We start from the raw sequence: 27412 nt of genomic DNA, 5'->3' as shown, positions 1-27412 counted from the left end.
GATGCCTCCCCCACGCCCCGCCCCGCACGGCCACGGTGCCGCCACGCGTGGCGGGGAGCGCCGGGAAGGGCCTTCCGCTCCCGACGTGGAGGACGTGCAGAGAGATGCCCGCCCGAGGGGGGATTTCGCGGCGTCGCCGCCTCCTTTCCGGCGCAGGAGGGAGTGGCCGCCGTGCCCTCCCCCGCGCCCCCGCCCGGGTCCGGACGCCGCCGCGCGGCGCTGCAGAGGCGCCCGGCAGCCAATGGGCTCCGAGGAGGTGGGACGGCGGGCGGCGGTCACCCTCCCGGGCACGGGAGCGCGGAGACTGGGAGCGCGCGAGCCGCGGCCGCGCCCGGGCCGAGGGGGAGGAGCCGGGGGGTGGGAGGAGGAGCCGCCGAGCAGCAGCCCGAGGACCACTGCTCCCCAGGCTGCGGAGGACCGACCTGGCCGCACGCCGTACTCCCCGCGCCCCCGACCGCCAGCATGATCGCCGCGCAGCTCCTGGCCTATTACTTCACCGAGCTGAAGGATGACCAAGTCAAAAAGGTGAGCCCCGCCCGCGCCGCCGCCCCGCGCCCTGGCCGCGGCCGTGCGTACCGGCATCCGCTTTCCGCCGCAGCCTCCATCCTCCCGCGCCCGGCCTCCCCCAGGCCGGCGTTGGCGGGGCTGTAGGCGGTGGGGAAATGCTTCGCCCTTTGATTCTCGCAGGGATTGTGTGTGTGTGTGTGTGTGTGTGTGTGTGTGTGTGTTCGGTGGTGGTGGGGTTTGGAGGGGAAGACCCTGTGACTGGGCAGCTTGCTGCAGTGTCCTTGAAACGGATTGTGGATGTCAGATGGGGCCACGGGCTGTGCGGGGAGGTGGCCTGTTTTGCAAGGGACTGAGCGCCGTGGGCGGAGGAGTGATCACAGAGATGCTGGGACAGTGAGCGCACAGCAGGCCGGGTGCTGACTGGAGGCCAGACACCCCATATTTCGGGTTCCCGGCGGAGGGGGCGGAGGGCATCGGGTGCTCCTAGAAGCTGTCACCCCGGCTCTCCCCGCTGTTGCCGCCGCTTCTTAATCTGAGGACCGAGTGACCCGGCCTGGCTTCCCGGAACGCGGAGGAAGCCACCGGAAACTTTGCTCATAGGCCTCAGGACTGGATTGGCATGTCTGAATGGAATTTTTTTATTCCTCTACGTGACTGCTCTCTTAAAGCTGTAATCTCCAGCCAGTCCAGGGAGCACGAATAAGAGACTGGGCTTTTGAGTTGGATGGAGGCTTTGACAAGTATGCTTGACGTGTGTGCATTTGCACATGGTTGCATCCTCCCAGGTGTTGCTGCCTTTGACATACAAAATACGGTCTGCGGGCAGGCCTTAACGATGCTGCTTCCTAGGGTGGGAGCTTCTAATGCTGCTCCCTTCCGCCAGCTTTGCCACCACGTTCTTGAGAAACAGTCTGGGCTGTAGGGAAAGGCCCGTTTTATTAGTGCCAGGCCTCGCACAGCCTCCGGACCCACCCACACCCTGGGCGGGTGACATTATTGCCAGGAAAAGCTGGGATGGACAAGCAAAGTCATCCTCACTTTAGAGTTCAAACAAGGGGCGTGCTACCACCCACAGGTGAGAGGCATGAGCAACAGGCCCGGGTTTTCTGCTCTACAAGCCACAGGATGTTCAGTTTCTCTCTCTCCACCTAAGACAGCCCCTGCCTCTGGCACCATAGGAAACAGGCCTGATGAGGGTGACCTCATCAAGGTCACAGTGAGTTAGGGGCGGAGCCCCGGTGTGACCCAGGTCTCCGCCTTTCTTCACAGGGAACTTGACCAGCCTCCTCTTAGAAATTCGCTGAAGGGGAGGTGCTGAGACAGAGGTCTTGGGGATGCTGCTTGGATCCTAGATCCGTGCTGAGTGGGGATCAGCGTGGGGCAGTTAGGACGCAGTCCTGGGACTCTGCCACCATCGCTCATGGCTGTGACAGTGACTCTGAAGTGATACTCGATTCCACAGTGGGAATTTAAGGCCTGGAAGAGTTCACTGCTCTCTCCCTGCACGTGGTACCCTCTGTAGCTCAAGACAGCAGGCAGACCAACTGGGCTGGGGACTCACGACCTTGTAAGCCAACAGCGTCCACACCCACCACCACCAGTTGTGGCCTCCAGGGCTGAGTTGGGTTGAGTTAGGACTGCACTCAGTGGGACCTGTTTTATCAGGCACGCAGCATCTAGTGTGGCCCCGCTATCCTCCAGGCTCCGGTAGACATCTGAGTATGAGACTTCTGAATCAACTGGTCCTCAGATCCCCCCTTCTCTGAGACTGGGATTCGGACATCCCCTCCCTGCCCTCCTCTGGCCTCAGAACCTTGCTGGAGGACAGTCTTGAGGCCACAGCTTCTACCCGATAATATTATTGGTCAGGGAGAGTCTTCAGAACAAATGGCCTTCTTGCACCGATGGCTTCTTCTGCTGCTTCCTAGGGTGGGAGTGTGGATTCCTGCCAGGGGATGGGTCACCGTGGCCTGCGTTATGGGCTCAGTGGCAGGGCCGTCGTGGGTGTGGTCCCAGGAAGCTGCCTGCTTGGGCCTCCTGAGCACACTTGTTCTGATGGCCTCGTCAGCTTATTAGAGGCCAGCCCTTCCTACCCGCACCGACTGCAGGAAAAGGCGGGTGAGGGTGAAGGACTCCAAGCCTTACCTACGACCTGACGGGGACTTGGAACAGTTGTGGGCAGCCATGATGATTCAGCCCTTCAGCTCTAGGTGGCCTTCGGGGCTCCACAGTTAGCACCAGCACCAGCTATTAACCCTTTTCCATTTTCTTGCCCTCTGGCCTCGGTGTAGGTGGAGGGGGGAGGTGGGGTTGATACCAGCGAAGGTTTACTGGGATTGCTCTGGACACAGAAGTGATCATGAAAAGGGCATTATTTCTCTCCCTCTGAGACATGTCACTAATTCAACTTCATAAATATGTCCTGGCTTGAAACAGGCCGAATGTCTGGCTTCCTGGCATGGAGCCCCATTTTCCAGACTGTGTCTGCATATGATTGATTAATAGAGCCCTGTGCAAAGAGTGTCCTGGCATTAGGCAGAACTAAGCAAAAAAACCCAATTTCCTTTCACTCTTAGTGCTTTTAGGAGGCACATGTGTGCTTGTGAAAGATTCCATTCATCAGAAGCCCAGACATCTGCTCATCTGCAGCTAGAGACTGGGTCCCTTGACCTCCAAGTAACTTTTAACATGCCTCATCTCCCCAGCTTCTCCCACTCGGTTTAGCCATTAGGAACCTGCAGGAGGGTGAAGTATCGCATAGTCCTCTGTTTGGGAAAGGAAGAGGAGTCCAGCAAGGTCAGGAACTTGGCCTTTAAAGAAATACGACTTCCTTTTCTCTGGGGTTGTCAGGATGGTGAGCAAACGCCAGTGGATTTTCTCTGGGAGGGATCCCCCTGACCCTAAGTCAGTGGTCGGCAAACTCATTAGTCAACAGAGCCAAATATCAACAGTACAACGATTGAAATTTCTTTTGAGAGCCAAATTTTTTAAACTTAAAACTTCTTCTAACGCCACTTCTTCAAAATAGACTCGCCCAGGCCGTGGTATTTTGTGGAAGAGCCACACTCAAGGGGCCAAAGAGCCGCACGTGGCTCGCGAGCCGCAGTTTGCGGACCACGGCCCTAAGTAATCCGCATTTGCCAGAGTGATTCGTCCCAAAGGCCAGAACCCAGGAGTCTTCAGAGTGCTTGGCCGAGGAAGGTGGGGGAGAGTGTGCTTAGCAGTTAAAGGGCTATTTCCTCAGAAGCCCATGTGTCCCAGCTGCAAAAGCAAGAATTAAAAAAATGCCCCGTATTGTTCAGGGGTGAGAGGGATGAGCATTAGAAAATGATGAGAAATGTCTCATGCACCTTTTGGTTTGGTGCTATACCAATATCCGGGAAGGGCCTCTCACTCCTCGGTGAACGTTCGCGGCGCAGTCCCTGTCCTCTACACCTGGGATGTGCCCAGGAGTTCTCCTCCAGGAGCAGCCCCAGCACTTCATTTGGTTTGGTAATTGGGGACTGTCGTGAGGGAATAAACGTGGGAAGTGGGTAGACAGGAGGGACTTTCACATCTGGCCAAGCTGTGCTGTCCTCCCACACTCCTGCTGTTCGCTGGAGGAGGCCTGGGCAGCTTTCTCCTAAAAGGACTGGTTTGGCACGACTAGTCCCGACTCCCTGTGTGTCTGCGGTCAGGGATTCCTCCTGCCTGACAGAATTAGCCACTGGAGTGGGCTCTGAGCATGCCTGAGGAGGCAGCCATACACCTCTGCGTCCAGGGAGCAGTCGTGGCGGGCTGCTGGCACCTGCTCATTGATTCGAGGACCTTTACAATCAAATCTGATGGTGGGAATTCAGTGGTTTCTTCAGAAAATGTGTAAGTCCTTTATCATGTGCCGAGAACTGTGCTAGGCTGGGGACAACTATGAACCTGGTCGAAATGGTCGCTGTTCTCATGGAGTATCAACAATTATTTGCTGCCCTAACCGGTTTGGCTCAATGGATAGAGTGTTGGCCTGCAGACTCAAGGGTCCCAGGTTCGATTCCGGTCAAGGGCATGTACCTTGGTTGCGGGCACATCCCCAATAGGGGGTGTGCAGGAGGCAGCTGATCGATGTTTCTTTCTCATCGATGTTTCTAACTCTCTATCCCTCTCCCTTCCTCTCTGTAAAAAAAAAAAAAATCTATGAAATATATTTAAAAAATAATTATTTGCTGTCTTATGGTGAGTGCAAAGCATAGAATGCCAGGAGAGCAGATAGGAGCCAGTGGCCAGATCTTGGGTGGGAAATCACCAGCTTAGGAATTGCTTAAAGCCAGGCTGTAGATGTACAAAAGAAAACATTATACTTAGAAACTTTGTAAAGGAGAGTCAAATGGTTAGTTACCAATTTGTAGTTTTTCTTTCTCTCTTTTTAATGGTTTGAGCATCCCGAAACACTCCATGGATGTCTTATCAGATACCACTTAGGTGTGTGCGTGTGTGTGTGCGTGTGTGTGTGTGTGTGTGTGCGTGTATGTGTGTGTCTATATGTCAGGACCTGAGGCATTGACCCGGTGTGTCGCAGGCAGCCCCCTCCCCCTCACAGCTCCTCAGGGCACCCTGCTAGCTCCCTGGTGTGCAGCAGACAGAAGGCAGAGGTTTTATTCCCCATTTAGAAACGGGGACTGGAGCTCCAGGGGAGATAAGTGACTTTCTCAAGGCCTTAAGAAAATCTGGGATGGGATTCAGAGGGCTATTCTTGCTCCCTCTGCTTCTTCCCTCCAGAAAAACCCACCTTTGTTGATTTTAATGATTTACTTTGGAATGTGTATTAGTGTCTGTGCACATGAGTTAATTTTATATTGTGAAACAGTTGAGGTGTATAAAAAAAATACTGAAGTTGACATAACAGACACCCGTGTATCTGCTCCTCATTTGAGAAATAAAACACAATTACTATGTTACAGGCACAAGTGAAGCCCCTTCTATCCCCATCGTCAGTCCCATTCATTTCTCCGTCCAGAAGTGACCTCGCTCCTGAATTTGGTGCTTATCATTTCCATGCATGGTTTTATACTTATATACCATACCATGTATCTATACGCAGTATGTAGTGTTACTTTATGTGATTTTAACCTTTTGTAAATGGTGCTGTACTGTATGTATCTTCCTGCAGCTTGCTTTTGTTAGCTCAACAATCTATATTTGGGATTTTTTCCATGTAGCTCTATTTCATCGATTTAAGCTGCTGTGTGCTCTTACATTGTGTGACTACGCTGCAGTTAGTGTATCTATTCTTCTGATGGGCTTTGGGGTTTTTAAATTTTCGAGTTACAGTGTTATGTGCATCTGCAGTACACGTGCAAGTGTCTCTAGGCTCTAGGCTGAGTCTCGGGTTGGAATTGGTAGGCGAAGGAGTGTGTGCATTTTCTCATTTTCAAGGTTTGGCCAAGTTGCCATCCTCCATGGTCACACTGCTGTCAGGACTTTGTAGGGTTCCTATTGCTCCACACCAGCCCTTGGTACCGTCACACCTTTAAAGATGTTTGATCATTTTAAAGGCTCTGCTTTTATTTTTTTTTAAGACGCTGCTTCTTGTCAGTTATTACCATTCACTATATAGCACTCAAGCTTGGTTTAAAATTAGCCCTTTCTTAGTTCAGCTTATCAAGAAGCCGAGCCCTCCTTGCAGAGTGTTGCTGAATGAAGTTGACAGCGCTCACTGTGAGCCGTGCCAGCCCCATTGACGGAATGGTTTGCTGCTGAAATGTTTGCACTGAACCGAGGACGGGGGTAGATGCAAGAAAGGCTTAGGAGGACTCCCCGTGGCCCCTTGTGATCTGGCATGAATCGGTTAAACTTTTCTGGGAATTAAAACACACATGTGGGCATTTGGCCACACCCCCTCTCTCTTCCTGGGTGGATCCGATCCGGGCAGGGCTGGCTGGCTTATCAGTCCCTTACGCGTGCCCAGCTCTGTTAGAGAAAAACGCAAGCCAGCAGCCTCTCCCAGACGGGCTTCCGTAAAAGGAGAGGGTGGCTGTGCCCCTGCAGCCGGGGAAGCTGAAATGTGGAGCCTGTGGCTCAGCCCTTTGCAAACAGAAGCCAAGGGAGAGGCCCGCTTCTGCATGAGGCAGAAAATGTCGGATCACGTTCCTCTGATTGCAGGCTTGATTACAGCCTCGAAGAGCAGACGCCGAGACCTGGAGGGCCCCTCAGAGGGATGGGCGCACTGAGTGCCTCCTGGGGTCTGTTGTTTCCCTATAATGGGCCTTATTTAATCATTAATATAATAACACTAATCGAAACCAACCTAATGCCTCCTGACACCTTTACTGCCAGGTTGATGCTAAAGGCATTACATCCCACCCTGTGAGGTGGGCACTATTACGGTCTGCACTCTTGGCTGAGAACTCAGATCCTGCACAGAAAAGCCGGCCAGCATTCGGACCCAAGTCAGATGGCAGTCCCTGCTTTTATTTTTAAATCGAGATAGAATTCACGTACCATAAAATTGGCCATTTTAAAGTGTACAATTCAGTGGTTTCTAGTGCAGTCACAAGATTGTGCAACCATCACCACCATCTAATTCCAGAACATTTTCATCACCCCCCCCCCCAAAGAAACCCCATATCCATTAAGCAGTCACTCCCCGATCCTCCCGCCATCCAGCCGCTGGCATCTACGGATGTACTTTTTAAAAAATGGATTTGCTTCTTCTGGACATTTCACATAAATGGAATCACACAATACGTGGCCTTTGTATCTGGCTCCTTTCACTAAGCATGTTTTCAAGGTTCATCCATGCTGCAGCAAGTATCATTACACATTCTTTTTTATTGCTGAGTAATATTTAGTTGTATCAATATACCACATTTTGCTCATGCATTTGTCAGTTGATGGACATTGCTTCTACATTGGGGCTGTGAACAAATATGTGTGTACACGTTTTTTCTGCGTGGATACATGCTTTCATTTTTCTTGGGTACATGCGTAGCCATGGAAGGAAGGACAGCCTCTCCATGTAGAAATGGGGAAGTGGAGGCCCCCACGTGGTGAAGCGACTTGTCAACTTGACCACACAGCCTATGAGTGGTCGTGACAGGAACACCACCAGGCCCCCTGGCTCAGAACCCCGTTCTGTCATTTTGCTGGCTAGGGAAACTGCTCTAAGAAGAGAAAGAGCCCGGGGGAGGGGCAGACCCTTCCTCCCCAACCTCCCCCACACCAGCACACTGGCTGGTGGCTGCCAACCCCCCCTCCCCACCCCTCCACCACTCAGCTCCTCAGTGTTGACCAGCTCCCTCTGCTTGGGAAGGAAATTGGCCCAATAAAGTCACTTACAGTGAAATGTTAGGGATTTTTCCTGGTTTTCAAAATTTCCCCTTTCCTTTCCATTTGTCCCCCACCCCCCATCCTTGTTTGCATTTGAAAGAGGACCTCCGGGGAGGGCACTGCCTAACCTCTTGCTCTCTGTATTCCACTCCTAGCATTCCCTCCCAGCTCTGCCTGGACGTGCAGATTGACGCCTGAAGGGGGTTTGCTTGCAGCCTTTATTCAATCTGATTTATTTCTCTGATGTTCCCTGGTGCCTTCCGGGACCTTCTCTGGTGGATGGGGTGAGTGGAGTAGGATAACCAGGCCACGCTTATAATGAAGGCACCATCTCACCTTTGCAGAGTTCTGCTCCATTTGCAAAATATTTTCACATGCTTTATTTAGTTGAGTCCTTACAGCAAGCTTGGATGTATGTATTTCTTCCTGCATCTTATTTTTTTTAAGATTAAAAAAAATTGATTTTTAGAGACAGAGGGAGAGGTAGAGAAACATTGATGTGAGAGCAGAGCATCGATCGGCTGCTTCCTGCACCCCCTACCAGGGATTGAGTCCACAACCCAGGCATGTGCCCTGACCAGGAATTTCAACCTTTCCTTGCACAGGGCAATGCCCAACCAACTGAACCACACTGGCCTGGGCTCTTCCTGCACCTGACATGTGCGGCAGGCAAGCTTCAGGAAGTGGAATTGACATGATCTTTTTTTTTTTTTTAAATATATTTTATTGATTTTTTTACAGAGAGGAAGGGAGAGGGATAAAGAGTTAGAAACATCGATGAGAGAGAAACATCGATCAGCCGCCTCCTGCACACCCCCACACTGGGGATGTCCCCGCAACCAAGATACATGCCCTTGACCGGAATCGAACTTGGGACCTTTCAGTCCGCAGGCCGATGCTCTATCTACTGAGCCAAACCGGTTTCGGCGGAATTGACATGATCTTCATGAACAGAGCACAATAGGGCTGGGGTGGGATGCAGGCCACTCTGACACTAGTGGGTAGCGCTTGCCATGCGTGCAGAACTTGGACTGCTGAGGGCTTGAGACGTCCAAGAGGTGCATTGTGGTGGTCTCCCAGAGAAGCCATCCCCCCAGGCTGCCGTGATGATGGTGTGACTGGAATGAGAGAGCGGTGCTGTCCGGAACAGTAGCTACCAGCCACGTGTGGCTACCCAACCCTTGAAATGTGGCCAGTCTGGTTTGAGGTGTGCTGTTAAACACAAAATACACACAGGATTCTGAAGACTTGGTATGACAAAGATATAGATAAAGTAGCTCATTAATAATGTTTAAAATATTGATTATACATGGGAATAATACTTTGGGTATTGGATTAAATAAAATATTAAAATTAATTTCACTTTTTTTTTAAAATGTGGGTACTAGAGCGTTTGAAATCACACACGTGGTTTGCCTTATATCCCCGTTGGACAGTGAGTGCTCTGCTAGACATGCTCTGCTATGGCTCAGGAGTTTGGACAGAGCACTGTCATTTAAAGCAGTGGGTTCCGGGGTCCTTGGGCCTCTGTTTCCTCTTCTGTAAGACCTGGAGGCTGGAATCCATCACCTCTAAAGGATCCCTCCAGCTGGAGCAGTGTTGTTCCGTGTGCCTCAGTTTACTTACCTGTCGGGTGGGTAAATGAGTCCTGCCTTACTATCTGCTCGTTTATCAGATTAGAGAAGGGAGGTAGAAACGCCTGGACAGTGTACAGAACTTTGCCAATGCTGATGTCACCGCGGTGCTTCACCCAGAGCGCACCTGTAGGCCCCTTGAGAGGCGTGGGTGGGGGCGGGGAGTGAAGCTTTCGGGTCACAGAGGGGCGGCAGCAGGGTCCCGAGTGGGGCAGTGATCCTGGGTACAGATCTGCCTCCGCCACCGTGGGTTTCTGGAAAGCCTGCATGCTGAGGAATCCGGTGTCATGGAGCTCCTGTGCGCAGGTGAGGGCAAGAGGGCAGTTCTCATTGTTGCTGTTTACTGATGGGGAAACCGAGCTGGACGGACGTGCTCAAGGTTAGAGAGGGAGACAGTGTAGCTGGAGGAAGCCGGGTCTGCTCCCACCCTTTGGTATTGGCACCTTATGGCGTGAGCGTCTGGTTGTGTCCTAGTGAAAGGAAAGCTGTCTGCACTGCAGATCCTCCTCCCCTTTTGTCTGGAGGTCCCTGGGACACTGGGAACCGTGAGCCTGCAGGCTGGCCCGGGGCCAAGCCATCCAGGCTCAGAACGAAGCCTGTTGTTCTTGCAGCGCCACATTCCAGGGCTGTTCTGTTCCCCTGGAGGGGCCCGGTGCCTCCTGTATTTTTAGCCAGGTCAGTGTGACAGCTTAGGTATTGTCCTGGGCAATAGCTCTGTGTCTCCCCAGTCAGGAAACACTTATTAGTGGGTGCCAAGGTCAAGGTCACTGAGAGGACCTTGGGCATGACCACGAGGCCTCCCATGGCCCTCCTGGCAAGAGGAATCTGGGATAAGGGAAGGAGCACGGAGTGTGGAGACTTAAGCTGGAGCCGCCCTGGTTGCTGGGCGCTCAGGACCTTTCACTTAACTGTGCGGCCTCAGGCTCCAGCTGTGAAATGGGTCAGTCACTCCCACCTGCGAGTGTGCAGATTGGATGGGGCAGGTCGAGGTGCCCAGCGTGGGCCCTTTAAGCTTACTGTTTCGTCTTGGTTCCTGGAACCTCAGTTTCTGGAGGTTATCCTCCTGGCTTTTTGAGAGTAAAAAGGAGTGAGGTGCGTGCATTCCCTGGTGCTTCATAGTGAAACAGAACTAACAGTTCAAAAGCATCAATACAGTGAAAGAGAAGGCACCGAGAGAGAGCTGTGTCCGGACCTTGACAAAGAGCCTGGGAGAGGGAGCCGCCCCGCACATGATTCATGCAGCATGTGGGAGGGACCCTCTGGTTTGGTGAGGGTCCCACCCATTTTCCCAAACACATTTCCTCTGGCGACTCTCAGGTATTCGGCAGGCTCTGGGACTGCGAATCCTCATGGGGCTCTGTGTCCTTCAGGGCCTCGCCGGCCTGGAGATGCAGATGCTGTGAGAGGAAGGGGGTGTGTTAGAGACCGGCTGGAACACTGTCCCTCAGGGAGAGGCCGTTGGCCCCGCACGGGTCACCACGAGGCCAAAGTGAGGGCCGGTGCTGGAGAAGGGCTGGCCGTTCAGGGAAGCGGAGCCTCGGCCTTATCTGAGCAGCAAACCTGAGACTCCCGGGCGAGGCGTCACCAGGGCCTTCCCGCCCAGCAGAACAGCCACCCAGCCCAGCCGAGAAGCCACGCCGAGAGGTTTGGGGGGACACAAAGGCCCTGGAAGGCATGGCCCCTGCCCCCCTGCACTCAGGATCTAGCTGGAGGCACAGACGATGCGTGTGTTGCTGCCGTGCCCGGGAAAGACTCTCACTGGTCATAAGAGACTAATTCCTGCACAGTGACAGACTAATTCCTGCACAGTGACAGACTAATTCCTACACAGTGACAGACTAATTCCTACACAGTAACAGACTAATTCCTACACAGTGACACCAACAGCGAGGGGATTCGGAGGCGGGGATGCGGAGGAGGGGGATGCGGAGGCGGGGATGCGGAGGAGGGGGATGCGGAGGAGGGGAGCGGCCGGGGTTGGGTGGGGCGGATCATGGCATGCCCTTCGGAGGAGGGGGTGAGTTTGGAGATGGGCTTTGGGAGACAGAGGAGCGGGGCGAGGAGAGGCCTTGTACAGCAATCAGTGGACAGTGGACCCGTGAGGACCTTCGTGGGTAAAGAGCCACTGCCAGGGCCTGGGGCTGCGTGAGGGAGGGCAGCAGTGAGCCGGGGGTACCTGGCTCCTGTAGGGAACCCACAAGAGCAAAGCATCTCTCCTTATGGCCGTCTTCCTCCCTGTGACCAGCTGCTCAGAGCAGCACGGAAACTTGGGTTCCTCTGCCGCCGCCCACAGCTGTGAGGCGGGGCGGGGCAGCCCGGGTAGCCATGGGTCGGCAGGAAAAGGCCCAGCAGAGGGTCTCACTGGGCCAGGGCCTTGGGACTCGCTATGGCTTTTGAACTTCCTTCCCGGGCTTGTGTGAAAGGGGAAATGATCAGAACATAATTTGTAGCTGGTGTGGGGTGAAGGCGGCTTCCTAAAACACGCATTGCAGGGGCGTGCTGCTTCTGGAGTGGACGGAGCGGTGGCATTCATGCCGCCCGCATTCCCATGTCTCCTTGCTCCTGACAGCCCTCGGCCGGGGTTCTCCCTGCGCTGAGCAAGCCGGGCACAGAGGAGCCCAGGGCCAGGGCCTGGGGAACCCGTGTCCTCTCTGGTTCTCTTATGACCTTGGCCAATTGGAGAACCTCTCTGGCCCCTGTTTTTTGCCTGGAGCGTCGCACGTGAGGACACGTGCCCTACTTCCCTGGACAGGATAGTTTAAGGCCCACCGCGTGAAGGTGCGTGCACAGTAGAGGGGCCTTTGTCGATCAAAGTCACAGACACGCCTGCATGGGGGATGGGAAGCCTGGGATGCCCCCGGATGGCAAAGCCAGAGTCAGACGCAGGTGTCTCCTCCATCCCCTCGTCCGTCCGGGCCCCCTCACTGAAGCAGGCAGGGTCCCAGAGGCGGGTCCCAGAGGAAATAGGGAGGTGGAGTTAAGGTTTCAAAAGAACAAAATGCTTATGATTCCGCTTTTGTAAAATGAAATAAACCAAGCTCTGTATGTGTGAGTGTTTGGTCAGGCAGGAACCCCAACCTAAAACATAAAGCTGTCACCCCGGGGACGGTTGGGGGAGGAACTCCCGCTTTTCACTTGTATGCGTGTACGTGTTGCTTGAATATCTTTTAATAATGAATGGGTGTTGCTATTCTTACTGTAACTTACTGTTAGTTGTTTTAAAAAATCAATAAAGCATTGCAAATGTTTCAGAGGAATTTTGCCAGAATCTTTCATTTGCTGTGGTTTCTGGTGGAGGGCCACCTACCTTTAGTTTTCTCTTCTACAGAGTGGGCATTTGGCGACCAGTGCTTTTTTCTCGGTATTCAGGTAGCAGGAGTTGGGACATGGCTCATGTCTGTTAGACAGGAGAGGCAGGGAGATGTCCTCCCTTCTGGTCATTTAGATGGGAGGGCGGGAAGTGATGTTTGATGCTTATTTTAAAAGTTCCCTCAGAAGCTGTCTCGGGTGAAAGTATTACTATCCTCATTTCAAAAGTGAAGAAAGCCGCCCTAACCGGGTTGGCTCAGTGGATAGAGCGGCGGCCTGTGGACTCAAGGGTCCCAGGTTTGATTCCGGTCAAAGGCATGTACCTTGGTTGCGGGCACATCCCCAGTAAGGGGTGTGCAGGAGGCAGCTGGTCTATGTTTCTTTCTCATCGATGTTTCTAACTCTCTCTCCCTTCCTCTCTGTAAAAAATCAATAAAATATATTTTTTAAAAAAAAGTAGAAGAAAGCCAAACTCAGAGAGGTTATGTAACTTGTCCAAAGTCGCAGGAGCTAGTAAATGGCAGAACTTGGGTTTGAACCCAGCCCTCTTGGCCCACAGCTTCATATTCTCGCCGCCACATGAGAAAGAATGGAAGTGTTAAGGAGAAGCCCAAAATGAGGGGTTAGAAGATGAATGTAGACCCAGATGCCAATTACAAACTGTGTGACTCTTTGTGAATCATGAGTCTCAGTTTTCTCTGCTGTAAAATGTAGAGATCTTTCCTTCCTGCTTTATTGGGTCGTTGTGCTGGGAGACAGGGAACTAACATATTAAGCCCCTGCTTCATCCCCAGCACCTGGCACCTCTGAGCTTATCTCAGCTCTGACTATGACATGCACATGGGCTAATAATGTATGAGAAGTCCTGTGTAAAAGGAAAAAGCCCTCTGCAAATGTGAGCTATTATTAAAATAGCATGAATCACCTGGGACCTGTTTCTCCTGAGTCAGTCCAGGAAAGAGAAGTGAATCCGATGTTGAAATCACTGCCCTGCCCTTAAGCAAGAGCCCTCAGCCCTTCACTGCCAGCACCTCCCCGCACCATTTCCTTTTTTGAAAGTTTTCTGAAAGCGTGCATGCACCGAGCACCTTCAGGCCCACCTGTTGCTCTGCTTCATTCTTTTTGTTGCTCCTCCCCTGAGGATATTTTTCCATTGATTTTTAGATAGAGTGGAAGGGAGGGGGAGAGACAGAGAGAAATATTGATGTGAGAGACACATCCACTGGCTGCCTCCCGCACATGCCCCAATGGGAGCTGGGATTGAGCCTGCAACTGAGGCATGTGCCCTTGCCTGGAATCGAACCCGTGACCCTTCAGTCTGCAGGCTGACGCTCTATTCACTGAACTAAACTGGCTAGGGCGATCTCTGCCTCAGTCCTGATCCTCACGGGAGAAAATGAGAGAGGGAGTGAAAATTTTCCATGCACCCCCTCCTCCACAGAAGGTCAAAATGCCCGGGTCACCAGTGGTCACACCTCCTGCCACGACTGGCCTGTTCACTTGGGCATGTCTGGTCTTGAATTGATACTTTGTGCGTGTTCTGTTGGGAGCAGGAGGGCACTGGGGTCGAGCACAGAGATGGTGGCGTTTAGCACAGTGCGCGGCCACTGTGTGCTCATTAGCTGACCGCCCTGGGCCAGGCACTCGACGAGGCTACCTTCTCCCTTCGGACGTCTCCTGGCTGCCTCTGGGGCTGCTGCGAGCTCCGGGCCCTCTTGGTCTGCAGGAAGGACAATCCCGGACAAGTGCTTGCTTAGTGTCTGGGCGAGCGTCCACCCTGTGCAGCCGACCTGGCTCTCGCCCTCGGGAGAAGGGTTTGTCCCTTAGGGGAAAGGTGCTCTGGAGGCTGCCCAGGGTCCTCGTCAGCCCCCGCTGAGAGTCTGCAGGACTCGGCTGGGCTTGTGGTGTCGGGTCCTGGCACCTCCCGTTTCCTTCCCAGCCTGACCAGAGTCCTGTGCGCTTGTGTGCCAGGGTGGGCACCCGGGGGCCCGGACGCCTGGGAGTCCCCATCCTATGACAGATGTCCCCAAGACTGGGTGGCTGCTTGAAGCCGCTAGAAGGGGTGCTGTGCCCTCTGGTCACCAAAATGTCGGGCGGGGGAGGAGGCACAGGAGGGATGGTTGGGCACAGTGCTTGGCCAGAGCAGTGAAGGGCTGTGGAGGTGGAAGTGTGAGAGAGGGAGGCGGGAAGAGACCTGCAGATGCGGTGGAGAGGGGACAGAAGTAGAACAGTTGAAAGGGCCACAGGCTTTGCCAAACGTCCCAAGACCAGAAGTTGTCCTTGTCCAGGTCTGTACCCTCTGCCATCTCACCCCTCCTGGGCTTCTGGCCCCGCCCTCTGTAAAAGGAACCAGCAGTTCTGCTACGGGGTTTCCTGCAGAGCCAGCCTCACCGAGATCTGGAGAAGATGGGCCGGGGTGGCTGCCCTGACACCCTTCTCTCCTCCCTCCTCCCACCACCACCCCTCCCCAGTCCCCATCTCAGGTGGACAGCAGCCGCCCAGCCAGCGGCAGCCCCGCCAGCGGCAGCCACAGCTGGTCTGCGTGAGGGGAAAGAGGCCCCTTGTGCGGTGAGGTGCGCAGGGTGGTGGGAACCTGGCCAGCCCCAGCCCCAGCCCCAGGGTCTCCACTGTCTGGAGGCCCCGCCTGAGCTCCCGCGGACCAGTGGAAAGGGCTCGCCTCGGCTTATCCTCATTCACCTGACACCCAGGAGGCCTCAAGGTCAGTGTCAGCTCTGCACCAGCTTGTACCCTTTTGGCCTCATCTCCCACATCTCCTTGGAGAGGGGCTTTACCACATGATGGTCCATGAACCTGAGCCGGAGGAGGCAGGTTTCCTCTGTTCCCAGCCGGCTTTCTGATTTGAGCTTCTAGGCTGTTTGGGTTTGGCTTGGCTTGTCCTACAGCGTCAGGATTCTCAGATCGGTGTTCTTGTGCCGAGCTGCACCTAGAGCTAGGAGGCAGGATGGAGTAATGGAGAGCCCTGCCTTTTCTAGAAGCTTCTCTCTCTCCATCTGGAAAACCTCAGCAGCTTTACTTGGGCCTGCCCTCCACAGAGTAGGGGACAGGCCTCCCCTCGGGGACGCGCATGGTTGTTGAAGACAGCACTAGACTTGCAGGCCTGAGACCTGACTTCCGGCCGTGTGCTTTGAACTAGTCACTTAGCTTCTTGGAGCCTCAGTTTCTGCGACAGTGAAGTGGATCTCATTTCCAAAGAGACGTGGGAAAGGAGGCCAAGAAGAGGGTACAAGTCTCGCTGACAGGGTCGTTTTGAAGGTTGAATGACACACTAGATGTGAAATCATCTGTAAACCACCATATAATGATAGAGTATTATTCCAACATCTGATATTAATTGAATTCCTATTTTGTACGAGGCAATGGGTGAGTTCCAAAGGTCTGTTTGAGAGACTCACAGGTTATCAGAGATGGACAAGTCAATATATAGATCATCATATTGTGGGGTGAGGGGTGCGGCCGTTGAAGCATGCCCCAAATGCTGGAGTGGCCATGTGACTATTCTTGCACGGACTTGCTCCTGCTCGCGCATTCTCTGCCCCATACACAGCTTGATCTGTTCTGAACACAGATCTCATTGGCGGATACTCACTCCTTCGAGTCACTCCAAGGCTGCCGTGCTTTGGGGTTGATCTAAATTTGTTTATGTGGCTTATGCAGCCCTGCACGATTTAGCTCTTTCCAGTTGCCCCACTTACACCGTGTGCTCGATCCACATGGAATTTATTTCTGTTCATTGCACAAACCACCCTCCCTTGCCGTCGGCCTTCCCACACGCTCTTGCTGTGCCGGGATGCGCCTGGCCATCACCCTTCCCGAAGCCTTCTCTGGCTTGCACTCAGTAGACCCCCGTGTGCTCCTGTGGCTGCCATGTGGCAAGGACTGCCGAGCCGGTGCTGCTAACCTTGGGGGCAGAACAGAGCATGTCTCTTCGTAGGGCTGTGGTCCTGGTAATTTCTAGCTCAGCTCTCGGTGGTTTCTGATTGCCCTTCTTTGCAATGCTTTGCCACGAAGGGGAAAGGAAAGGTGGGGGTGTGGTAGAAGGGATTGGCGGTGGGGGCAGGATTGTCTCCGGCCACAGAGGGCCCTGGGGGACTTTGGCCAATGCCTTGATTGTCCGTGAGGCAGGAGCAGGCAGGGCCTGGGAGAGCACAGGCGTAGAGACCAAAGCAGGAAGGCTGCCCCGGAGCAAAATATGCAGAGGTGACCTAGGACTGGAGACTCTGAGTCCTTGGATCAGGACATTTCCAGTCACCCTGAAAAGTGAGCGTGAGATGCCATTCTCAGAAGCAAATCAGATCAAGGTCTTTTCAGCCTCCCGGGGTCATAAATCCGTCTCTCTGTGCACCAGGAGCCTTCTGTGTGCAAGGCTGCCTGCCAGGCCCTGGGACGTCGAGGAGACCGGAGTAGACACTGTCCAGGTGATACACGCAGAGAGCTGTGATCCCGGCTAGAGCTTGGGCAGACGGCAGTGCTGAGGGAGGGTGTTCTCTAGCTTGAGGGACGCAGGCATCCGCAGGAGGTGACATTTGATCTGAACGTGGAAGGGTAGGTGAGATTTGGGAAGAGAAGGAAGGGCATTTTAGTAGGAAAGCCCAGCACCCACCAGGAATGGCAGAGGTAGTGGGGCTGGAGTTCACAGAGCACGGAGCCACACCTACAGAGCACAGGTGCCTCGGACCTGGGCAGGCATTGCAAGGCTGTGAGCAGGGGAATGCATTGACCAGTGTTGCAGTTTAAGAAGGTGAAGGTGGCAGGGTATAAGAGGATTAATTGGAAGGTTGAGGGATTGAAAATGGAAAACTATTACAGTGAATGAATGGGTAATCAGAAATCAGTAATCCACAAGTGTAGTTAGCAAGGAGTGGCAAAAAATATGAATGACTCAAAATGACTTCTGGTGAACTCCACGCAGACAGGCACCATGAGGACAGGTGTCTAGCCCAGAGCCAGGCACATAGTATGTGCCCAGTAAATGCTTTTTGAGAGAATAAATGGGAAGAGACTATGAAGAAAGAACAACCAATGATAACCCAGGGAGCCTGAGGTTAGGAGCCTGGGAACCTTGAGGAACAGGGGGAACCAGGAGGACGAGCAGGTGGGGTCAGTACGTATATTGAATGACTTGGAAGCTTGGTCACAAGCTTGGAAGGCCTTGGTACATGGGCATGGGAGCCTGGGGTGGGGGGCTGTTTCTATATCTTCTGGGGTTGGTGGGGTTAAGGTCTCTGCTCTGGGCCTGCTGCCCCAGGTTCTGAAGGATTCCAGCCCTTTGGCCCTGTTTCTACCTACTTAGAATTCACACCCAAGGAAACCATTAGCACCACTGTCTTATCTATACTAATAAAAGGGTAATATGCTAATTAGACTGGGAGACCTTCCAGGAGACCTTCCGGACGTTCTTCTGGACAAAGCCATGGTGGCGGGGCTGAGGTAGAGGCGGTTATAGGCCAAGAGGGGAGGGCAGTTGTGGGTGATCAGGCCAGGATGGGGGGTGGAATTGGGGGTGATCAGGCCGGTGGGGGGGGCAGTTGGGGGTGAGCAGCCAGCAGGAGGGCCAGTTGGGGGCGAGCAGGCCGTCAGTGGGGGTCAGTTGGGGGTGATCAGGACAGCGGGAGGGGCAGTTGGGGGCGAGCAGGCCAGCAGGCAGAGTGGTTAGGGGCAATCAGGCAGGCAGGCAGGTGAGTGGTTAGGAGCCAGGAGTCCCGGATTGCAAGAGGGATGTCTGACTGCCGGTTTAGGCCCGATCCCTGTAAACCAGCAGTAGGACATCCTTCAAGGGGTTCCACATTGGAGAGGGTGCAGGCTGGGCTGAGGTACATCTTCCCCCCACCCCTGTGCATGAATTTCATGCACCCGGCCACTAGTGTTAGTAATAATAGGTGATATTTATCAAACACCTTCTGTGTCTTTAGTGCTTTTCCATCTCATTGGATCTTACAACATTCTGTGAGTTAGATCCTATTTAATGTCTTACTTTTTCAGTTGAGGAACCTGAAATTCACACTCCTGCTAAGTGATGGGGCTGGGATTTGAACTCCAGGTTTCTGGCCTTGGAGCTCTCTCTCATTCCTAACGTCTGTAGCACTTCCATTCACATGAGGATGGGCCAGCCACTTGTCGTAGAGGGAAGGGGTTGTGTGGAGGCTTAAGGTGCCTCTGATATGTCTTTGTGGGGGCGCTGGTCAAAGGGCAGCTTCCATGTAATATTTGAGGCTTGAAAGGGACCTTGGAGATATTTGGTTCATTTTACAGGGGAGGAATTAGGGCTCAGAGCATTTGCAAGCATGCTCCTAGTGACCTGGTTGATGGCATTTGATGACTTCCCATCTTGTGATGTACCAGCCTGGTGGGTCAGGTGCCCGTGGGAGCTGATTATCTTAGACAGGTGGGCACCTCACCTGCCCTGTCCTCCCTCAGTCAAACCTGAACTGAAATGACCTTCCTCAGCCTTGGCCTCACTCTCCTTCCTTCTCCTCCTTCCCCCAGATTGACAAGTATCTCTATGCCATGCGGCTCTCCGATGAAACGCTGATAGATATCATGACTCGTTTCAAGAAGGAGATGAAGCATGGTCTTTCCCGGGATTTTAATCCGACAGCCACAGTCAAGATGTTGCCAACGTTTGTAAGGTCCATTCCTGATGGTTCAGGTGAGTCTCTCAGCCAGAGATCGGCTTCAAGGGCTGAATGCTCTGTGAAACATCCTTCTACTTTCATTTATTTGTTCGTTCACTCACTCATTCATTCATTTACCATTTCATCCATCTGTCTGTCCATCCATCCATCTTCCCTCCATACGTTATCAATCCATCCAACATAGGTCTACGGAGCATCTACCATGTGTCAGGCACTAGGGAGACCATGGTTGGACAAGGCTGACCTGCCCTCATTGGTCTGACTGTCTAGTAGCTTGTGATAAGAAAGGGTCGTATTTGCGGATCTTACAGATGCTGTGGAAGATCTTAGAGATGCTTGTCACCAGAACATGAAAGGCTCCAGAAGAAATGAAGAGTTCATTTTAGGAGAGTCTCTCCATCAGGGCATCAAGGCCTCCCTTCAAATAAGTAGCAATCCTAGTGACTGGTGGGCCTCAGACTCAGAGGGGAGATTCGAGTCCCCATCTGAACAAATTGTATAGATGCTAAATCAAGGTAGCCCCAAAGCAGGGAAAGGCCAGGGGTGATAGAATGGAAGGAAAAAATTATCCTGTTAGTATATCTGTATGGCCCATGCCCCACAGTGGGGAGGGCGGACTCAGCCCCTGCACTTGGCAGGGTGGAGGCTGAGCGGGCACAGCCTGGCCTGCTCACGGAGGCTGTTCTGTCCAGCCGACCCGCAGTTAGTAGTTTGCAGGGGCGGGTGCTGTGCCTGCCCAGTTTGGGCAGGAATCCCGCTCTGAGCTGTGTTCTGTGCTCTAGGCTGGGACTCACCTGTATGTGAGAGAAGGGAGAAGGAAGTCAAGTTTCTCCTGGGGTTTTGAGTACACGCCCTGAGAGTACGGCCCTCATTCCCTGCTCCGGAGGTTCCTGTAAAGCTGGGATTTGGGACAGCTGGCATGCAGCCTGCAAAATGGATGTCAGGAAAACTGCAGCTGTGGCAGCTGATGTGCACAGAAGATGGCAAGGGCAGGGCCTGCGGGAAAGTCCTGCTGCCTGCAGCGGCCTTGAGGAGTCTGGAGGGTTCCCCTGCGAAGGAAGAGCATGCGCTCTGTGGCCACCGGTGGGCTGTGCTCCATGCACACACATTGGGATTTGCATCTCTGATGGCTCCTGACTATTTAAAATCCACTCCCCCTCCATCCTTTGGTTCTCCTTGAGGTCTTGGTTACCAGCAGTTCGGGGTTTTAGTAACTACCAAAGAGATTCTGGCCATCAGGGCGGCTGGACGGCGGTGTGCCCTGGGCTTTGTTCTGATGTCCCTGGCTTTGTAGTTCACCGCTGCTTTTCCCAGCCCTGGGTGGTACTCACATCTGGGAGCACTGGGGCCTTTCCGGATTAGCTAGTGGAGTTCTGTAGGAGCGGTGCGGCTGTGTCTGCTGCCAGCTGAGAGGGGAGGGGGGCGGGGCATGGCGCCTCTTTACTTGGAAGAGCTCAGAAGGATACCTCATGTCTTCAGGGCACCTGATTCTGTGTTATTGGCCCAAGACCAACACAGCCAAGGAGCAGATGCCTTCCCTTCCTCCTTCCCCGCCCCTCAGCCAGCTCCCCATCCTCACACCGGCTGTCCGCAGGGGTTCTCTCCCGCACCCTCTCCCAAGTCATTTCCAAGTTGAGGGGCTCAGCGTGTGATCGAAGTACTCTAGTAAGCTAGCCATTTGCCCCGTCAACTGCTCTTCAAAACAAGGCTCAGAATTCAGACTCATTTGGGAAAATCAACATTCTGCAGCCCCGTCGTAGAGATGAATTCATAACAGACACCAAATAATACAGACCGTGACAGTCCTGTGGGAAAGAAACCAGCTTAACCTAGCGTACTTGCCTTTTCCCCAAACCTCTTTGATCTCCCCACCCCCATATTTCATCTATTTTTAGATAATTTTTTACTTAAATATCTCTAAAATCATTAATGTTTTGTACAATAATCACATCTCATGGTTATTATTGGCAGCATTCTTCTTTCTTCACGTTATGTGAAACAATGATGTGTCTCGCAGTCGGTGGTGTCTTCAGAGTGATGTCAGATGTGGCACTAAGCCAAGCTGGGGGTCACTGTCCTAGGGCTTGTGGGACGGGAGCCAGGAGCCTGGGCCCCAAGACTCCTTTTGAGCCTCTTTCTTCCCCAGTGTGGATGGGGCCAGATGTTGAGGGCAGTCTCTTAGGAGAGCCTGGCTGGTTTGGCTCCGTGGTTAGAGTGTCCGCCCGCCCACTGAAGGGTCAAGGATTCCCTTTCTGGTCAAGGGCACTTACCTTGGTTGCAAGTTCCCCAGCCCTGGTAGGGGCTCATGCGGGAGGCAACCAATCGGCGTGTCTCTCTCACGTCGATGTTTCTATGTTTCTCTCTCTCTCTCCCCTCCCACCTTTCTCCCTTCCACTCTTTCTAAAAAAACCAATGGGAAAAACATCCTTAGGTGAGGATTAAAAAACAAACAAACAAAAACAGGAGAGCCCTAGCTGGTTTGGCTCAGTGGATAGAGCATCGGCCTGCGGACGGAAGGGTCCCAGGTTCGATTCTGGCCAAGGGCACATGCCCGGGTTGCGGGTTTGATGCCCCCCCAGTACGGGCCATGCAGGAGACAGCCAATCGATGATTCTCTCTCATTGCTGTTTCTATCTCTCTATCCCTCTCCCTTCCTCTCTGAAATCAATAAAAATATATTTAAAAAAATAACAACAACAACAACAAACGAAACAGAAGGAGAGGGAGGAGGTGAAACCAAAACCCTGAAGTGCAAGGACCCACCGTCCTGTGCAGAGGGCCTGGGCCTGTCTTCCTCTCCCACCCCCACCCCTCACCTGCTGACTGTCTCTGCCCCTGTATTGGTTTCCAAGGCTGCCAGAGGAAGTGCTGGTGGCTTTTCATAACAAGAACACACTGTTTCACAGTTCTGGAAGCTAGACGTCCAAAATCAGGGTGTCCGCAGGGCCAAGCTCCCTCTGAGACTCTGGGTAGGCTCTTTCTGGCCTCCTCTAGCTTCTGGTGGTGTTCTGGGTGTTTCTTGATTTGCACTGTGTCCCCCCGTCTGCCTCTGTCATCACACGGTGCTCTCCCGGCGCGCCTCTGTCTTCACACGGCATTTTCCTCTTCTAAGGATACCGGTCAGATGAGACCCACACTAAGGACCTCATCTTAGCTTGATTACTTCTGCAAAGACCCTGCTTCCACATAAGGTCGTGTTTCTAGGTGTAAGGGTTAGGACTTCAACAGTGCAACCAAACACACCCTACAGCCTTTCTCCCCGTGGCTGTTCCCAATGTTCATGGGTGGGTGCATTCATGGGTGGGTTCAGTTCAGGTGCCCTGGGGCCCACACTCTTCTTGGAATGGTCCTGACAGCCCCACCCTGACATTGACATTGACGCCAAGGCCTCGGAGACCTGACCCGCGCCCAGTCCCTGCCCTTAATGACAGATGTGCCTTCCCCTTCCCCTCCCCTGCTTGCTTAGCAACCAAGAACCAGCAGGTCCCTTGGCGGCGTCAGAATGCTGGTCTCCTTCGTAGTAAACCATGGTGCTGTTCCCTTTCTGGAATATTAATTACTGCTTCAACTCTGTAATTAGTCAGCAACAGAATTAGTGGTAGTCCCAAACCACGGAAGGACAGATTGGACTCTCCCCACGGAGATTTGCTCCTGCCCCTGCAGTGGTGATGTGACCCCCACGGAAAGGGAGAAACAAACCTTTCCTTTCCTGCCGACCTTCACCTGGTGGGCTGGGCTCAGAGTTTGGAAAATTACTGATTTTTTTGTAACTGTATTGGCCCATTTTTATTATTATTATTTTTAATCTTTGGACATTTTTTTTATGGGTAGTGGTTTTTCTTTAATAGCTCTTCAGTAATCTATACATTAAAAAATTGTAAACCCTAAGGTGGCTTTTAGCGGCTGCATGTCCTTCTTGGAATAGGAAAGGTATGGATAATAAATAAAAGAAGGAAGATATTGCCGAAACCGGTTTGGCTCAGTGGATAGAGCGTCGGCCTGCGGACTCAAGGGTCCCGGGTTTGATTCCGGTCAAGGGCATGTACCCTGGTTGCGGGCACATCCCCAGTAGGGGGTGTGCAAGAGGCAGCTGATCGATGTTTCTTTCTCATCATTGATGTTTCTAACTCTCTATCCCTCTCTCTTCCTTTCCGTAAAAAATCAATAAAATATGTTTAAAAAAAGAAGGAAGATATTGAAGCCTTTTTACTCTGGTGACGTGGCTGAACAGAAGTCTCTTTTTAGAGCTGCCCAGTCTCCCTCCAAAGACCCTGGTCACTCTGCTTCATTTGTAAAACCTTTTTTTTTTCTCTCTTCTCATTTCTCCTTAAGAATATTATAAATACCAGTTATATTGTAAGCTATTGAAGGCAGATTGAGTTGGATATTTCTTTGTTTTAGCTTCATGGTTCCTAGCACGCTCTATCCAAAAGGGTAATTTAAAAAAAAATTGTGGTGTGGTCACTGTTAGTTCTTTTTCTTTCACTGTTAATTTTTTGAGCTCTCTGTATACAGAGTACTGCTTTCTAGCCAAAGGGAGGGAAATGTTTACTTCCTTTTCATTTGGGCTGGACACTTACCTATCTCTGACTCAGTTTCCTGATTTGAGAAGACGGTTGGATTATCTGTGAAATCTCGGGAATGTCCAGTGTTCTAGTTGGTTTTGTACTCATCAAGTTTCTGGATTGCAGACAGGAGGGAAAGCCTCCGTATCAGAATTAATTCACGGAGCAAGGCAAAGGTAGGCATTTCATGAAAGCGCGTTTCTGTTTGCCCTGTATCCCAGCACAGGCCTGGACTCAAGAGCGACATCTGTCCCATGTTTGTTTTCTATTATTCGCCGGTAATAATGGCTGTCATTAGAAAGTGGAGAGTTGCCAGGGGCCCTTCAGATGCTTCGCTTAATGAGCCTCCTCTAGAAGAGCCGTTCTCCGAGCTTTGGTGGAGATGGGAAATGTGGGCAGAAGTCGTAAGTAGGAGGCACCAGCAGCAGGAAGGAAGGTTGAGGCCCAAGATTTGAGGGGGAAGTTGGAGGAAAAGCCCGCCACTACGAAAAGAGGCTGAAATGGAAAGAAAAATAAATAAAATAAAAGCCTAGAACACTGGGTTAATCTCTGGCTCTGCTGCTCATTATCCGTGTGACCTCGGAGAAGGCAGCTAACTTCCCAAGCCTCCATTTCCTCATCTGTAAAATGGGCACGAGAATCCTTGCCCTACCTGCCTCAGGCTGTCAAGAGGATCAAGTAAAAAGTGCTTTGGAAACTGCAAACCACCATGAGAGTTACAGTGGGCCATGGTCCTCCTCTTCGTGATTGTAATTTAATAACTGGCCGTGTAAGAATTTTTTGGGAAGGCCCTACCAACCTATGGGACGAGTCAGAGGACCCCCTTTTCCCCACCAAGTGTGCATGTCTAACCATGGAGGAAAGTTCCAGAGTTTTTCAGAATTCCCTGGCATCCTTCCGATGTGGGCAGGAGAGGCGGGTAAAGGGGAAGCAAAGGCAGGCTGTCTCACCCGACCCCGATCCCCGCAAGGTGTGGATGAGCCCACAGATGGAACTCTGGTGCCTCTGCAGTGGGCTGACTGGACACCACAGGTCTGAATTGGGGTGCCAACCTGAGCATGGACCCCTTTGTTATGAGGGCAAGTGGATGTATTCCCTAATAAAGAATATTGAACTTGGGCCTGGGCCGGGTGGCTCACTTGGTTGGAGCATTGTCCCATACACCAAAAAGGCCGCAGGCCTGATCCCTGGTCAGGACACATACCTAGGTTGTGGGTTCAATTGCTGGTCAGGGTGTGTAGGGGAGGCAACCGATTGATGTTTCTCTCACATTGATGTTTCTCTCTCTCTCTCTCTCTCTCTCTCTCTCTCTCTCTCTCCCCCCGCCCCCTTCCTCCCTCCCTCCCCCTCTCTCTAAAAAATCAATGAACGTATCCTTGGGTGAGGATTTAAACAAAATTGAACTAGGGAGCTTTCTGAAAGAAATCTAACTCCAGTTTGCACAAGCAGAGGAGGCCCTTTCCTGGTTCATGTAACTGGGAAACCTAGTCATAAGCTGGCTTCTGCCTAATATTCTTTCAGTCTCTGTTGGCTTCCTGCTCAGGCCACCTCTCCTTCAGGTGGAGACAGCCCTGCAGCCCCAGCCCACACCTCAGCTCAGAGCTGGCCATCCAGGGATGGTCTTGGAGAGGGTGACGATTGGCTGGCATGGGTCATGTGCCCACCCTGAACCAATCCTTGTGGCAAGGTGGGTGACTCTGGATGCTCCTGGGTCACACATTGGTCCCCTGGACCTGAAGCGGGGGGCGGGGGTGGTATCAGCTCTACCCCAACTTCAGCTATAAAACAGGAAGGGAGTTACCTAAAGAGGTGCTAGACAGGCAACAGAGTTTACCAGATACCATGTTGCCCTTACCGGAAGTCATTCCTTGTTGTCCTTTGCGTGGCAGAGAACGGGACCGAGCAGACCGTGTGTCTGACCCAGGCTGTTCTTACTGACATGCAGCAAACCTCGCTGATGGCCTGCTGTGTGCAGGACTCAGTACTGGGGGAGGGAGGGAAGCATGTTAAATTGCCCTTTCTTTCAAGTTGCTTATCATCCAACTAAGGAAAATAGAACAGCTTATATAATAAAAGCCTAATATGCAAATCAACCGAACAACGGAACGATTGGTGGAACGACCGGTCGCTATGACACGCACTGACCATCAAGGGGAAGATGCTCAACGCAGAGCTGCCCCCAGCCCGCAGGCCCCAGGCCAGCCAAGGCAGGTTCCAGCTGCCCCCCCCCCCCAATCACCCTGCTGGTCGCCCCGCAGAGGGTGGTGACCGGTGGCGGTAGTGGTGGAGGGTGGGTCCGGCAGGCGAGCAGGTGGCGGCGGGGGGCGGGGCTGGCTAGCGAGTGGGCCGGCGCCGCCCCACAGATTGGCCCTGATTGCTGGCCAGGCCTAGGGACCCTCCCCATGCATGAATTTCTACATCGGGCCTCTAGTGTACCCATAAAAAATAATGAGCATCGCAGTATTTACAAGAATACAAGTGACTAAGAAAGGGAGGGGCCCTGGCCTTGCCACAGGTGTGACCACGAGCAAGTCATTCGGCTGGTTTGGTTGGCGCTTCCTAATCCATAAACTGAGAAAGGGAGTTAATGTTTGTCCCATGTTTCCTGAGCTGCAAGTGTGATTTATAGAAGAGGTGCCAACTGCCATTTCTTTGAGCACAAACACGCCCTGGAACGAGGGTCACTGCTCAGGGAAGGACCAGGAGCTGCACTGGGCTTGACAGTGACCCTGTGTGAACTGCCTCCAGGGAAAGCCGCCCGCACATCATCCGTCCCCACTTCCCGGTGTGTGGAGTGTCCAGTACTTGGAATTGTCCTGACATCTCAAGGTCACCCTTTCTGGTTGCCTTTTCTGACCCAACTCCCCGGACCCCGCTGACCTGTGCTGGTGAAAACAGAGCAGCAGCGAGCCGGGGTGGACCGGCCATCGGCGCTGGGACGCACGGGGAGGGGTCTGCAGAAGTGCGGGCCAGCCGCAGGCCCTAAGGCCAGGTTCCTCCTGGGTCAGAGGTAGCTGTGGTCGTTTTCACTCACCCTGCTCGGAAACCGTTAGGCCTGGGTCCTGGAAAGGTGCTGCGTGGAGCCTGACCCCTTCCTGCATGAGGGGCAGGAAGCTCTTACCTGCTGTCAGCACTGACACCGTTACGCAGGTTCCTCCTCCATCACCTGGGACTTGAGCACAAGAACTTGTGTTTACTTAGGCCTTTGAGTCGACTGAAAATGACACTTTCCACCAGGCTGGCAACCAAAATGTTCCCTATGCTATTTTTTTTTAAAGTTATGATGAAGAGCCAGTGTAAAACATGAAAAAGTATTTATTTAAACATTAAAACAGTAAATTAATTTTTAAAATATTGAAACAAAATGAAAACATTCATAATTTTATCCTAGCATGGTATTCACTTTTGTGCCTATGATTTCCCTATGCACAAGTGGTTTATAGTT

The 27412-nt window shown here is 52.7% G+C and overlaps 1 protein-coding gene across 1 annotated transcript in view; it reads left to right on the top strand.

The window, feature by feature from the left end:
- Positions 1-447: 447 nt before the first annotated feature.
- The window catches only part of HK1 (hexokinase 1), a 61268-nt gene continuing 34303 nt past the window's right edge, over positions 448-27412 (top strand). The window contains exons 1-2 of the mRNA XM_079794332.1: positions 448-525; positions 19254-19416. Of these exons, the coding sequence (XP_079650458.1) occupies positions 463-525; positions 19254-19416 (226 nt within the window). The 5' untranslated portion in view covers positions 448-462. The remainder of the gene's footprint in view (positions 526-19253; positions 19417-27412) is intronic.

Source organism: Cnephaeus nilssonii (genome assembly GCF_951640355.1).
Source record: "Cnephaeus nilssonii genome assembly, chromosome: 16".
NCBI lineage: Eukaryota > Metazoa > Chordata > Mammalia > Chiroptera > Vespertilionidae > Cnephaeus > Cnephaeus nilssonii.
Note: the sequence above shows the minus strand (reverse complement) of the source record. Positions and strands in the feature narration are given on the sequence as shown.